The sequence below is a fragment of the Marmota marmota genome, unplaced genomic scaffold (genome assembly GCF_001458135.2).
Source record: "Marmota marmota marmota unplaced genomic scaffold, marMar, whole genome shotgun sequence".
NCBI lineage: Eukaryota > Metazoa > Chordata > Mammalia > Rodentia > Sciuridae > Marmota > Marmota marmota.
The window spans coordinates 14,856,250-14,871,758 of record NW_026000168.1 but is presented as its reverse complement, the minus strand read 5'-3'; the positions used below and the strand labels follow the sequence as shown (position 1 = coordinate 14,871,758).

At 53.9% G+C, this 15,509-nt stretch overlaps 1 protein-coding gene across 13 annotated transcripts in view; it reads left to right on the top strand.

Moving 5' to 3' along the window:
* Atp2b2 (ATPase plasma membrane Ca2+ transporting 2) overlaps nucleotides 1–15,509 on the top strand; it is a 271,387-nt gene that overhangs the window by 183,090 nt on the left and 72,788 nt on the right. For all 13 annotated transcript variants that reach the window (XM_048787110.1, XM_048787112.1, XM_048787106.1 and 10 more), the window contains one exon: nucleotides 6,317–6,514. In XM_048787110.1, the coding sequence (XP_048643067.1) occupies nucleotides 6,317–6,514 (198 nt within the window). The remainder of the gene's footprint in view (nucleotides 1–6,316; nucleotides 6,515–15,509) is intronic.

Genomic DNA, 15,509 nt, shown 5'->3' with positions numbered 1-15,509 from the left:
AGGCTGGGCCTGGTTGAGTCAGAACCTCTGAGTTAAGGCCCAGCCAGAAACATTTTTGTGACACCAACTTGCAACCAAGTTAGGAGCCGGGGCCTTGAAGGTGGCTCTGTCAGGACCGCGTAGTAACAGCCGCTGACATTAACCAAGTCCTCACAGGATGGGCACTAGGTCCTTTAACTCTGAGGTAGACGCTGTTGTCGCTGGAAGGTCACACATGAGGAAACAGGGTGGGAGTGGAAGTCACCTGCCCACAGGCACAGAGCTGCCCACGGGAGCTTCAAGTCTCCTGTCCCATCTCACCATTATATCTTGAGCCACCAAGAAATCCCAAGTCCCAGCTGTGGTGCCTTTGAAATCTGCCCGCTCTGCCTGGCCTCTGACAGGGGACAGGACACGTGGACAGCCTGGTGCCACACACCTCTATCTGGCTGCACTCCTGAGCATGCACTTGTGCGCCTACAGCCTCTTGCACGCACTAAGTCACACACCTGCCTTCTGGGTGCCCTTCAGCTGAACCCCTGTCTCTGCTTCATAAATGCAAGTATCAGGGCCAGGAAGCCACAGAGGAAAACACTCATCTTTGGTTTGACCTGAAATTTCCCAAGCACCCCAGAGTAGCAGGGACTAGGCTGGTGTGAATCAAGGTTTCCCGTCAGCTTGATCAGGTGGGGTCACTGTCGGTGTGTGTTGGGAGCAGGTGTAGACGACCCCTGACTGGATCAGGCTGGAGCAGGGCAGGTTGACCACGGAGCTCCAACAGAGCCTCAGGGTCCACATCTGCACAGTGGGGTGACCACAACAGCAGAACGTTACAGTGCACAGAGCCTTGGTTCTGTTTGCTCTTCGAGTGAAGCAACCCAAGGCCCCCCAGAAAGGGTGAGCCATCTCCTTAAGGTCACACAGCAAGGAAAGATAGATTCAAACCAGGTCTCAGGACCTACAGAGAGGTATGATATATCAGGGGTGGTAATCTCAGATAGGGTGGCGATCTAATAGGTGACAATTCAGAGGGCAAAACCAGAGATGCACAGTCCAGGCCCATAGTGCAGAGGTGGTAACGTGGTAGTTAGTAGCAGCGGTGGCAACTAGTAAGAACTGCATCCAGAAATCATGAAGGCCAACATGTGCCAGGCACGATTGACACACATCGTATCTCCAGTCCCACCAATCTGCCTTCATACAAGGTGCAGTTAGTTCCCTCTGCACCCAAGAGAACTCAAGCTGACATGCACGGTCCCCTCCTCCGCCCCCAGCGCTCCTTACTGGAGCAGAGGTGGGGGGGTGTTCGCATCAGAGAGGTGTCACTCACAGGTTCCAACTCCTTTAGGTAGGGGCACGTGACTCCCTAAGCCAAATGTGAGGACTTCTATTTAGAAGTGCTTGCATTTCTTATGTTGGTGAAAATTTCCCATTTTTTTAAATCACTGGGCCAACCAAAAAAAAAACCTCTCTGACAGCCTGAGAGAGCTGTTAGCAGCCATCAAAGACGAGTCTGAAATGACTGAGAAGAGGGAGCCACTCACTGGAAACAGAAGACCGGGGGTGACAGGGCGAGGGCTCAGAGGCTGGGAGAGAACCCAATCAGTGTCCAGGACAGCTGGAGGTACACTCCTCAAATGTCCAGTGACAGCAAGCAGCCATCACAGCAAATAATTCTGTACAACTGAAACCCCCACTCTGGGAGCTGTGGCCTTCTTCTCTTACATAAATAACAGGACACCCAAATTCTGGCCCCAGTAAAAGAATCTGGACAACAGCTGAAATTTATTTTTTTCCATGAAGGCACACAGATAGTGTTCCCACCGTTTGCCCAGAGTATTCACAGCCATTCCTCTGACAGTGGTCCACCACAGCGTAGGGGTTACTTCCTCCCATTTTATTGATGAGAAAACTGGGTCTCCAAGGGTGTTTCTCTGTCTTTCCTTGCCGTGTGACCTTAAGTAGACGGCTCACCCTTTCTGGGGGGGCCTTGGGTTGCTTCACTCACCAGTCAGTGGTAGAATCAAGACTCAAACTCAACTCCCCGCCCAGTGCTCTGTAATTGTATAGAGAGAAAATTCAGTCAGGCACAGTAGCTCATGCCTGGAATCCCAGCAACTTGGGAGGCCGAGGCAGGAGGATCACACGTTCCAGGCCAGCCTCAGCAACTAACTGAGACCTTATCTCAAAATTTAAAAAAATAATAATAATAATAGAAAGGTCTGGGAATGAATCTCAGTGGTGAAGAGCCACTGGCTTCAACTCCCAGTACCACAAAATAAAAATAAATAAAAAGAAACTTCTCACTTGAATACCCACACCCCATGCAGCCTCTGTCCTGCGCATTTTTTTTCCTGAATTTTTAGACCCTTGCTGGTGGGTCCAACAACATTTGACACACTGTATTAATTTTTAATATGCTAAGTGGCGAGATGCTCCACAATCTAAATTGAATCTCTGACACCATTCATCCCTCACCCCAGTCTCTGTTGTGTCTGCTCCCCAAAATAGGCATGTTGGTATCTAGCAGGAAGGTGGGGAGACTGAGAGTCCTGGGAAGGACACGGAGGGTGGGCTGGACCAGGTGAGCGTCCCACTGTCTTTGCATACAAGGTTCCAAAGTCACCCACCCTCAACCCGCTTCTAGACCATCCCTTCATGTCCCATGTGGGGAAACTGAGGCCCACAGAGAGGAAGTGGCTGGCTTCTCTGCAGTCCCAAGGCCCTTCTGCTGTCCTCACCTCACCTTGAGTTCCCCTCTCCTATGGAAACCCTGTCTGTGCGAGCCATCTTTCCTCAGGAGGGCTGGGCTCATCACACGTACAGCCCCAAACGAGTCAGTAGTAAATACAATACGCTCCCCTGGGGCCAGACCCAGCTCTGCGGCCCTTACATGGAACGTGGAGACGGCAGCTGCACCCCGAACCCTGGGAAGTGGGCCCTGCTGTTGCCTGTGTTTTACAGATGAGGAAACTGAGGACCGAGGGGCAAAATCACTTACTCAGAGTAACTCCGACCTGGGATTTGAACACAGGATATCCAAGTCCAAACCCACCTGAGTACTTGGGGCTTGGCATCCCCAGCTCCAACGTGGCCCAGGAGTGAGATGCCAGGACCTACCATGAGCCAACTCGGAGACCCTGTGAGCCTAACCACTTGAGGGTGTATATTCTGGGGAATTTGTCGTTGTGAAGACTTCCTGTTAGTTTTGACCATGGGAATAACCCAGGAGGCCCCCAGAAGCCTGTGGGGAACAGGACAGGGCCTGGTGTTAGGGGGGTGCTGCCCAGAAAAGAGGAGGAAGGGAGAGAGAAGTTTCTCTGCCCTGGCCCCTCCGTCCCAGCCTTCTCCCTCTTCCGACCCATAGCCTTGGGGGGGGGTCTCAGACTGGCAACCTCGGGCAGAATCCCACCCATAGATTTGTTGTATTTGGCTCTGAAATATCTTCACTGGGGAGATGTTCTGTCAAGTTCCAGGTGTCCTCATTCTCCTAGGTTGGAAGATCTGATTCGCTGGGTGCATATTCCCCCACAGGGGCCCTTAGAAACGTCTGCCCCTTTAGAAGGGTCAGTGTTCTCTTTGCCCCAGTCCCCACCACTCCCCACTGTCTGCCGCCCAGCTACTCCTCTCACTCCCCAAACCTGCGCAGCACCTACAGCTATTCGAATTTGGAGTCCCCACCCTGTCTGCTGTCCCAGAACCCCAGATCGCAGGGCCTAGTGTGTGGGTCCCCAGCACGACAGACCTCCCAGAGCTGTGGCCTGACTTTGGGAACCGAGAGCATGACCAACCAACCATTCACACTCCAGACTCCAGCGCATCTGAACCGAGAGCCTCACAAGATTCAGAGACTCGTGTCTCTGCCCATCAGGGGGGTGGGGAGAGAAGTTGAGCAGCCCCCCCCAACCCACCTTTTTCTGATCTAAGCCCTTTATTTACACCAGACCTCACAAAGAGCCCCTAAAGGTAAAAACAGAGCCCAGCAGGACCGCTTCAGGGCCTGCGAACCTGGGACCCCCGGGATCCTAGGGACTCACCCATCATGGTGAACTCCCCCGTTAGCAAGATGAGGAAACTGAGGCTCAGAGAAGGGACGTCAGTGGCCTGAGGCACAACGAACTGCCACACCAGGCTAGTGCTGGCCATCGTGGCCTCTCCAACAGAGGTCCACCACCCTCCCAAGCTTCCCTCCCCCATCAAAACACACTCAGGGAGGGACCTGGAGCTCTTACACTACAGTGACCAGAACTATGATGGCTTCTCCCCTCTGGGCGTCTAAAGGAATCAGGGCTTTTAGTGGAAAGTATAAAGCCCAAGGAAGTTCAGACCCTGGCTGTGGGCACAATTGGACACGTGGAGGGAGATTCCTGCAGCTTCTGGAATCTCTGCTTCAAATACAGGTGTTACCCCTGATGGGCACCGCAGCAGGGGACCGTGGAGACGTCTCCACATGCTTTGAGAAGGCAGGGCTGGCCTTTTGCACAGCCCAAGAGTAGCCCCAGGCAGCAGCTTGGTGACTGGGAAGCCTCAGGCCCCCATCCATAAAATGGGCTGTGGCTGCCCTCGTTCTCACTGCACAGCAGGACGAGAGCTGTCCAGAGCGTCCATGCTGCAGGCGAGGCTGGTGCAGGGCCTCCTGGGAACGTGCAGTCCTCCCCTGGGGTCTCAGCCCCCTGGCTCTCGGGCCCCCAATGGAGGACTCACTGTGGCTCAGAGGAGTCACTCAGAGGAGGCTCTGCACTTAGAATTCCAGACACGGAACATGCCTGTTGCCCTGCACCCCTGAACCCCAGGCTGCCAGACTCCCAGCTCCCTGAGCTCCTGTGTCCATGAGCCACAGGGATGTCCCATGCACACCTCTCCCCAGTGCCCAGCACCCAGCTGGCCACAGCAGGGGCTCCAGTCATAGGGATTGAGCTGGGGGTGGCGGCACATGCCTGTAATTCCAGCAGCTCAGGAGGCTGAGGCAGGAGGATTGCAAGTTCAAGGCCAGACTCAGCCATTTAACGAGGTCCTAAGCAACTTAGCCAGACCCTGTCTCAAAAGAAAAAAAAAAATAAAAAGGGCTGGCAGTGTGGCTCAGTGGTTAAGCACCCCTGGTACCAGAAAGAGACACAGACTGAGCCAATGGACGGATGAATGAGCCAATGAACGACAGACTTGGAGTCCTAGCGCCATGTCATATATTCGTCCACTAAGTTCCCCTGAATACAACTGAGCACTCCGGCCCCCCCGGGCTTCTTCCAGTTCTCCCTTCTCAGTAGTGGGCTGGAGGCCTGAGGTCCAGTGAGAGGTCTGTGCCCCTCCCTGTCCCCATCCAGCTGTCATCAAGCCACAGGGGAGATGTGGCTGAGCCTGCCCAGCTGACAGAGCCATTCGTGCTACGTTCTCCGCCATGACCTCCAGTGCCAGGCTCTGAGAAATAGGCATCAGACCAGTCTTTGCCCCCAAAACCAACTGGCCCAGCAAACCCATAAGCCCTGCTGTGATCAGGGAGGGGGAGAGGTAAGGGCAGAGGCCGCTGTCCACCTGGGGTAGAGGGGAGGCTGCTCAGAGAGGCTGAGGACGGCACCCGGTGTCGATGGCAGGACAGGATGTCCCTGGCCCACAGGAACAAAGGCAGGAGCTGTCACAGAGAAACAAAATGACACAGCAACGTGGGAAGGGCTGACCTCTGTGGGGGGCCCAGCAGACAGAGGGCACGGGAAGCCCTTCCCCGCCAGGGACTTGCCTGCCCTGGTGGGGTGAGGCTCAGTGGTGACCGCTAGGGCCACAGACATAGATCAGAAGTTACCAGAAGATAATGGGATGCTTCCCACGATTGCTGAGCAGGAAGGAGGTGGGGTGGGGCTCTTGAGGCTGGAGGAACTATCTGGAAATGAAGAACTAGTGAGTTAGCAGTGAACCTGGCTGCGCCGTCCATCCAGCCCTTGCATGACGAGGCCGACATCTGGCTGCCCCTCGCTGCTCTGGCCCAGCCCAGCTGAGTATCTCCCACCCACCAGATGTGGCTTCCAGCACCTTCCATATGTGGCCCCGGGAAGTCACCTCCTGTCTTGCTCTTGGCCCTGTCCTGGACTGCATGGATTATCTTATGCAGTTCTCACGGCTCCTCTTGACCCCTGGTTCACCTTGGCGATGGTGCAGGGGCACCCGGCACAGCCTCCTGTTCCCACTCTAGTGCAGCCTTCCATAACCACAGGAGGGACCCGGTCCTTCCTGGTAACAGAGGCCCCGGGGGAGACGCTCTGCCCGGCTAGGGGCTGATGTCGGTGCTCGGGGACACACACGCGTCCCTCCAGGGCCCCCTGCCCACCTCTCTGCACTCTGTCCACAGGTTTACCAGGCACCGCCCCAGACCTGGAAAAGAGGAAGCAGATTTTTGGGCAAAACTTTATACCTCCAAAGAAGCCAAAAACCTTCCTGCAGCTCGTGTGGGAAGCCCTGCAGGATGTGACGCTCATCATCCTGGAAATTGCGGCCATCATCTCCCTGGGACTGTCCTTCTACCACCCGCCTGGCGAGAGCAACGAAGGTAGGTTGGGGGGCCTCAGACCCCCTGATCCCCGCCCCGCATGGAGCATGCACTCCTGGCCACAGTGCCCACACCGCAGGGCACCCAGGGCCCACGGCCACCACTGCTTCCAGATGAGGAAACTGAGGCCTCACACACACCGAATGAGCGCCAGTCTAAAGCCCTCAGTATCCAGTCTTCCTTTGTGTGAAATGCAAGGATCAGACCAACAGTAACAGTGATCACCACGAGCACTTATTAGGCACTTACCGTGTGCCAAGCTCTGAGCTGAGCTGTCTTCCAGATACCCCGTGAGCAAGGGGCCATCATTGTGCCCATCAGAAAGACAAGGAAACCAAGGCACAGAGAAGTGGGTTAACTTACTCGAGGTTACCCAGAATCTGTTTGGCGTTGCTAGAACAGAATGTCACAGGCGAGGTCATTTCTAAAGAAAAGAAATTGACTTCTCATGTTTCTGGAGGCTAGAAGTCCAGTACCGTCTGGTGGGGACCTTCTGCTGCATCTTCATGTGGCCGAAGGGGACCCAATAGTGAGGCAGAACAAGCTGCCAGCTTGGGCCTCTTCCCATAAGCCACTAATGCCATCACGGTATCCCCATCCTCATGACCTTCATCACCTCCCAAAAGCCTCACCTCCAGGTCCCATCCACACACTAATGTGAGGATTAAATTCCCAAAGCAAGAACCTGGGAGACCTTCCAGACCACAGCACCCAGCTAAAAAGAGTCCTCGGGTTTTGCTGTGGAGTTTGTTAAGACACCAGGGCCAGGTCCCTCCTGAGACAGTCACATGCTGTTCATGAAGATGGGTGCTGCAGACCGGGTGACGGTGACCCCGACATCCATCCAGGCTGCTCTGCAAGGGCTCCCCGCACTCGCGGCTGGGGACAAAGCCTGAACCGCCTGCCCTGTGCACTCCTGACCCACTGACTTGATGGTGCTTCAGCCCTGTTCACGGATCCCTCTGGGGTCCCTGTCCTGGGGGCACACCAGCATCTGAGGGACTCTCCAACTGGGTTTCTTCCCAGAACCCCCCAAGTCACTGGCTCACCATGGAGGTGACTCCTTGCACCTCACCTCCTGCAGCAGGGATTGGCACACTGTGCTGCTCAGGCCAAGGCTGGGCGGCCCTGTCCTTGTATGATTCTTGATGATTCTCGTTACTCTTCCGCCTGCCTGCGGAGGCCTTCACTTGGCGGGGTGGGGGCTGACCTAAAGTACCTCCTGTTGGGCCTTTTCCACCTCTGTCCAGAAAGAGTGGGATAGAAGGTTTTGAAATCTTTCTCTCATTTTTTCTCTCTATCAGTCTCTCTCCCCTTTCCACTCTTGTCTTGATATCTCTCTCTATCTCTCTCTCTCTCTCTCTCTCTCTCTCTCTCATCCTGTCTCCAACACACCCTTTGGGTGTGGAGATAAAATGAAGTGATTAAAAGTATAACCTCTGGCCAGGTGTGGTGGTGCAGTAATCCCAGCTGCTCAGGAGGCTGAGGCAGGAGGATCACAAGTTAGAGGACAGCCTCAGCAACTTAGTGAGATCCTGTCTCAAAATAAAATTCAAAAAGGGCTACGGATGTAGCTCAGTGGTAGAGCACCCCTGGGTTCAATTCCCAGTACTGCCCCCTGCCATCCAAAAAAAAAAAAAAAAAAACAGCCTCTGAAGTCACATGCCCCTGGGTTAAATCACTCCATTGCTTCCCAGCTTATGCAAGCCACATACCCTCTCTGATCCTCTGTTTCCTCAGATGGGTTACTGTGCAGAGGTAAGAAAGGGTCTCGTGGTGGGTGCTGGACTGCCACTTCCAGGGCTGTGGCTGCCCTGGTCCTCCTTCTCAGATCTTCGTCTCTGATCACTTCCTTTGTGCCCTGTGTGAAATGCCACTTGGTCCCTCTGCACCTCTGCCTTTCCGTGGTCCTGTCCCAGAAGTCGGCCCGTGGACGACACACACTTGGATAGGCGCCGACTTTGTTTCTCACAGGCAGAGTGAGACCTTGCTCCCAGGACCTAGGAAAAGCTGGTTCACCCTCTTAGGGAGGTGGGACAAACTGGAGCAAACCCACTCTTCCCAGAGTCAGGACAGATGGCTCCCACAGAGAACCTTGTCCTCCACTCATCCTTCACTCCAAAGACAGCCACTGAGCACCGGCTGACTCCATGCCTCTCCCCTGCATGGTGGCCAAGACTTCAAACCTCCCCTGATGGGCATTTCCTTAAATAGGAAAAAAACTCACACAATTAACATATTGATTCATTGTATGCAAGCTCACAATAGGAAAAGTCTAAAATGTAGGTAAGCACAAAGCAGAAAAATAAAACCACCTGTAACCCCGCCACCCAGAGAGAACCCTCTGTGACCTAGAGGCAGGCAGGTAGCTAGACACACTCCGTGGATACGTGGGATTATGTAAGATATATGGCTTTGCTGTTTGATCACTTTATAATGTGCTTTTTTCAATCAGTTAGACCTTGCAAACACTTTCTTTTGTTATAATTATGATGACGCATCTTCTGACAAATGTGTTGTGTACATGGATCATCCTACAGTCACTACTTCCGGCAAGCAAAAAAAAAAAAAAATACTAGTAGTATGTAAGAAATAACCATAAGGGCCTGATTTTCTCCAATTAAAGATGTAATCTCTGAGGTCCCTTGAACATGTGCTGCTCTGCCCCCTCCCAAACCTAAGTTGCTCAAGAAATTGGATAACCAGATGTATTAGAACAACTACCTCAATCCTATACAAAATAATAAGCTAATTTTTCCCCACATTAAGTTTTTCCATAATGGATATAAAGACATAAGAGGGACACATCTCACAGAAAGCCAACAGGAAAAGGATGGAAGCAAATAAGCCAGCTATAGTTGCTACCACGATTGAGATCTATGTTTGACATGAGCTTCCCAGCAGTAAGGGAAGAAAGGGAATTCAGATGATTTGCATAGCTCAAGTTGTCCACAAGGAGGAAGATGACATTTTTCCTGACAATGAATTCTGGGATGCACTTTCCCATAGGACATTATCAGAGATGCATGATGGGCAGCCTTCTCTGCAGAGATGTCAAAGCAAACATAGAAGAAGATTAAATATAGCTACTTGAATAAGCCTTGAACAAAACCTAAGGATACAACACAAACACATAGTGATGATCAGACTTGTGGCATTTTTGTAGCTGCCACTACTTGGGAGCTGTGGTGGTGGAAGTCCATTTCTCACCCTCAGTCCTCACAGCAGCCCTGTGGGTAGGTCCTATTATTACCCAGCAAACCGAGGCCCTGGGATGCTAAGACTGGCTAAACCACACAGCGAGGAAGCAACAGTACCGTGACTCAGACGGAGGCGTTCTGGCTCCTCGCTCTTGTCCCTTGGCTGTGTTTCCTCAGAGAGGGACAGGACTGAGTCACTGCCACCCAGACAGATGGCCTTGTGTGACCCAGTGGTGTGCAGGCCTAGAGCTCAAGAGAGCAGGTGTTGGCAGGGAGGGGGGAGCATGGATGGGGCATCTAGCATGCTCCAGGACAGCTGCCCCTCAGCTCCAGGGCTGGCCGCCATGGCATGCATCTCAGGGGTGCAGACATGAGGCCCCTGGAGGGGAGGGACTTGCCTGAGGCCCCGAGGTGTAGGCAGCAAGGCGAGATTTCACACCTCTTCCCTTTTTGCCTCTGGGCCCTGATGCAGGCCACACTCTGAGTCCAAGGCAGCTGCAGGAGCCACAGGCCCACAAGGTGGTCCTTCTCCTGAGAGCCCAGGCTCTGGCCTTGGTTTCTCTCAACGCCAGCTGCCAACTGCCAGAAGGCACCAGAGTCGGGTGGGAGCCTGGGCTCAGGGCCCAGTCCTGCATATCGAATGCAAGATCACAGGCTGGCATGCTGATGCTCCCAGCCTCAGTGTTTACAGCTGTAAAATGGGGTAGAAGCTACCATGGGGAACCCTTGTGAGGACTGGAGGGAATGCAGGACCCTGGAGCACATCCCGGAGAGCCCGAGCAGAGCCAGCACCTCGGGACCCAGACTTGCCGCCCCCGTGGGTAGATGGAGCCGCATCCTCTGCAGCACCCAACTCTGAGGTCCTCTGCTGCACAGCAGAGAGGAGCAGTGGGAGCAGGTTAGACCACAATTTCCACATCCCCATGCCTGGCGCTGGTGCCTGCCGCACTGTGGTATGGCTCCTGGGGACGCCCACTGGAGCCAGAGAGGGGCCCCTGCTTCTCCTGCAGACCTGAATGAAGCCCTGCAGGCAGAGGGAGGGAGGGAGGGAGGGAGAAGGCAGCGGGCAGTTTCTTTATACCATGTCCCCCGGAAAGCTGGACGGCACCCACCAGCTTCTCCCGAGTCCCCAGTGTGCACCTGGTGCGGTCACCCGCCACCATCTTCCATGCTGAGCGCTGACGCACGCAGCCCCCAGCTCTTACGGTAACCAGGCACGTGGTATCCCCAGCTGCCACCTCTAGGTGAGGGGACTAAAGCTCTGGGAGGAGAGGATACTGGCCTGGAATGGTTCCCAGAGATGGAGACAGTGGCCCCAAGCCAGGCCTCTCGGGCTTCCCTGGGTGGGGACGGTCTCAAAGGGCCACAGAGGAAAGGCACACACTTCTGGGATCATTTCCAAGAAAAGGTTTTGGGCGGGCAGAGGGATGCGACACCCGGGCAGCCCTGGGGTCTGGCTGTTCCCCACCAACCACACACCCACCCGAGGAAGGAGGCCTGCTCTCAGCAGATGGGAAACGTGGAGCAATGTCCAGGCACAGTGAGTCCCCAGCAAGTGACCCTCCCTGTGCCGCCTCACTTTCCATGTCTGTAGAATGGGGCAGGTGACCCCTGCCCAGCACAGTGACTGTGCAGAATGCGATTAGTGTGTGCTGGGAGTGGAGCTCGGCATCTGGCCCATAGTCAGGGGTCAGTCGAGATTTGTTCACTGACCTGTGCCCTTGTCCAGTAGTGACATCATTACTCTGTTGACATTGCCTAGTTTGACAATGTTCAACTCCAGGGCACTCAGGGCTCTTATCCTTTCTCCCCAAAACCATGGAAGATGAACTAGGTCAGCTGGATGGGAGTGAGCTGTCTGGAAGGATCCCCAATTTAGGATTTGAAGACCTAGGATTGAGAGCTGGCTCTGTGGCTTCTGCTATGTGAAGCAATCACAGCCACCAGCAAGAAAGCAATCAGAAGGGCTGTGGACACTGTGGACACTCCACAGCCTGTGATTCCCTCACCCACATCACTTTGTACCTGAAGGCACAGTCTCCACATCCTGTCCCCAGCCCAGTCCAAGGGCCCAGGGGAGACTCCACAGGACCTGCCCACCCGCCTCCTCCCTCCTTTCTCTTCTCCCCCTATTTGCACCAGAGCACAGGGGTCGCTTCCAGGGTCCTGCAGCTCCTGGGTGGCTGAAGGCCCACCTCAGGGATCTACTTTCTGGCTGTCCCGAGGCACCATGGGACCATCAGACAGTTCTCAAAAGGAGATGAAGCTAATCCATCTTTGCTGGCAGAGCGAGTGCCCTTCAAGGCGCAGAGGCGCCTCAGTATAGAATCAGCAAGGGCAGCAGACAGGGCTGAGAGCTGAGGGAACAGGGTGCAGACCCCACCACCATGCCCTGGGCTTCTGTGAGCCAGTTCAAGAAGAGGGGATCATGGAAACGGGAGGACCAACATTCATGAGTCCACCATATGGTCGGCCCTGGATTCCCAAGCCCCTGGGGCCATCCCACTTTACAGCTTTCCAAACCGGGGCTCAGAGAGGCCAAGTCACACGGAACAGCTTGGGACTGAAGCCAGGTCTTTCCCATTCCAGAGCCCACAAGCTCTCTACTGCCTCGTCAGGGAGCGTCCGAATCCTCCAGTAACTGCTCTCACGGGGGCCCGTGGAGGAAGCACAGGACAGGGGAAATGGCCTCTCCATGACAGAGCACGTAAAGGCGGCAGGCGCCAGACGTCCTGTGAAACAAAGCAGCGGGCCTCTGTCTATAATGTCGACTCCCCCGTCCACCCTTCGGCTCCAAAATAATGAATTTCAACCTAGTCGCCCCTCAGGACCCATGGGAGATTGGTTCCAGGACCCATGTGGCCACCAAACCCGAGGATGCGAAGTCTCTTCTATACAGTGTCCTGGTACTGGCCCAAAACCTACACACATTATCCCATATTCTTTAAATTGTCTCTCAATGACTTATGGTACCTAATAAAATGTAAGTGCTAGGTGAATAGTTGTTATACTGTATTGTTTAGGGAATAATAACGAAAAGAACTATGCATGCCAGTACAGGCCAAATTATTTTTCTTTATTATTTTTCCTTCGGGTTGGTTGGAACTCACCAATATAGAAGGCCAAGTGTGCTGAGCTTCATCTAGCAAGGAGCATCTGTGTTTCTCATGTTTTGGTTTTGTTTGTTGGTACTGGGGATGGAACACAGGGGTACTTAACCACTGAGCCACATCCCCAACCCTTCTTTTTAAGAATATTTATTTTTTTGTAGTTGTAGTTGGACACAATAACTTTATTTTATTTATTTTTATGTGGTGCTGAGGATCTAACCCAGGGCCTTGCATGTGCTAGGCGAGCGCTCTACCGCTGAGTCTCAACCCCAGCACCCCTGCCCCCAGCCCTTTTTATTTTTTTTACTTTGAGGCAGAGTCTTGCCAAATTGCTGAGGCTGGCTTTGAACTTGCGATCCTCCTGTCTTAGCCTCCCAAGTCTCTGGGGCTACCGGCATGCACCACCACATCTGGCTGTTTCTTAGTTTTTTAGGTCTCTACGAATGTCGTTCAAGGTGATCCAGGGCCACCTTCCCCATTTCCTTTCCTGCCTCCATCAAACCCAAATCCAGCTGGACCCCCCTCTGTACCAGGTGACTCGAGACTCTACCCACACAGGCCATGGGACCTGTGTTCAGCACGCATGCCCATCTGCTGGAAAACAAGCAGCAGCAGCTTCATGTGAGCACCCACTGTATGCTCCCTGCAGTGAGTGTGTCATATGAAGGCCTGCCCTAGTCCTCTCCATCACCTTTTGAGGGGAACACCCATCATCACCCTCATTTTGCATATGAGAAGAATATAGGATTCTTTTTTTTTATAATACTTCTATTTTATTTGTTTATTTTTATGTGGTGCTGAGGATCGAACCCAAGGCCTCGCATGTGCTCGACGCTCCACTGTTGAACCACAATCCCAGCCCCAAGAATATAGGATTCTATGCTGCAGCCAAGTGGTGCAGCTAGGATTCAAACTCGCGGCTGGCCCAGCGTCAGTTCTCATTAGCACAACGGTGATGACCTTACCCCCAAGGGCTAGTCTGGTTGAGCAGTTTAAAGTTATTGGAAATGCCTGAAACTCCCAAGGGGGAGAAGAAGTAGCTTTGAGAACCCCACGTGGTGACATAATTGACTGGCCTGCAGGAAGCAGCTGGTGCAGCCTGAGACCTGGAATTTTCCAGTGGCACATGTTGCTCGGCCACAGTGAGGCTTTACCTTCACGAGCTCGGGGCTGCCAGCCTAACCCCGACTCGCCCATGAGCAGAGTGCCACAAACACTCCCATGTGGCCTTCTTATCATATTGCTTCTAACCCCTGGTTTTCCAGAAACTTATGTTAGGGTCTCTTGAAACTACTGTTACCTGTTCCTTGGGACCAAACTGGGCTTCTAGACTCGTCAGCCACGAGTCTTTGTAACCTTCCCTTGGAAGGCCCGTATGTGGCAGACAGAGGCAGTGGGCAGGCCTGGTCTGATGTCAGATTCCAGGTCCTGGTTGCAAATCCCAGATCTGCTGCATGAACCCAGGTGAGTCGCTGTCCTCTGAACCACCGTTCTTGTCTCCGTCAGCTTGAGGGTAAAAGTAAATGTCTGGCACACCGTAGGCCTTGCAGATTTCCCCACCGCCTGTCTAGGTCCCATGGAAGGGAGCCCCTCTGAGCTCCTCAGGGATGGATGGTCAGACACTGCTCAGGGGCCCTTCCACGGAGACGGCTGCTCTCCAACTCCCAGTGGATAAAAAGGCCTGATCTCATCTGGCCGTGCTACCTCACCTCTCTGGGCCTCATGTTCTTCATCTGCACAAGGGGGAACACCTCTCGCTCTCGGGATCCTTTTGGGGTACAGGCCAGCAGAGGATAGGAAGACTTCACCTCAGCACAGCAGGGATTTGAGCACCCAAGTCTGAGGCCCTGGGTTTGATGCACCCTGTGTTTTCTTTCTCTCTTCATCACACGGGCCCTAGCAGTCCTCGAGCAGTCAAAAGGCCCAGCTTGGAGGTTCAGGGGTGCTAGGGGGGATTCAGGGTCACTGCGGGTCTAACAGGCAGCCTGCAGCCTGAGTCGGAGTCCTCACTGTGCCGTGGGGCCTGTCCTCAGCTGTCATCCAACAGGGGCTGGGTGAGAAGCCCCGTGTGCTGAGCCCAGGCCAGGAGAAGTGGTCTCGGTGGTCCCTATTTTGCAGATGAGGCCCCTGAAGCCAAGGGAGGACAGACTCACCCAGGGTCACCCAGGGTCACTCAGAGCACTGGAGGGCAGGCCCAGGACTGTGGTTCTAATCCCCTCACCCGGCCACCACCCTGCTGTCCCCACTGCCTGTGGGTCTGTCTCACCATGGCTGAATGAACAAAAAGAGGGGATATGAACAAAACTACCCTTTTTTGGCAAATACTGGTTGCCTTCCTTCTCTCCCAACCTCACTTTTTCACTTTTCTCATGAATCAGGCCCCATTTTGGATGTGAGTGGAGGAGGGGGACCCGTCTGTGCCAGGCCGTGCAAGATTTCAACCTTCGTTAAATTTCAACCTTCACAATAGGCCGCTGAGATAAAGAATATGCTTCCCATTTTACAGAGGAGAAAACTGAGGTTTGGAGAGGGGAGGCAGGAAACTGAAGTGGCTGAGATAATGGGCCCTGAGCCACACTGCCTGAGGTCACTTCTGAGCACCCTACCTGCCCTTCCTAGCTTGGGCAAGGACCCTCAGCCTCCACCTCAGTGAAATGGGCAGAGTCTTTTACGATTTGAGCCACA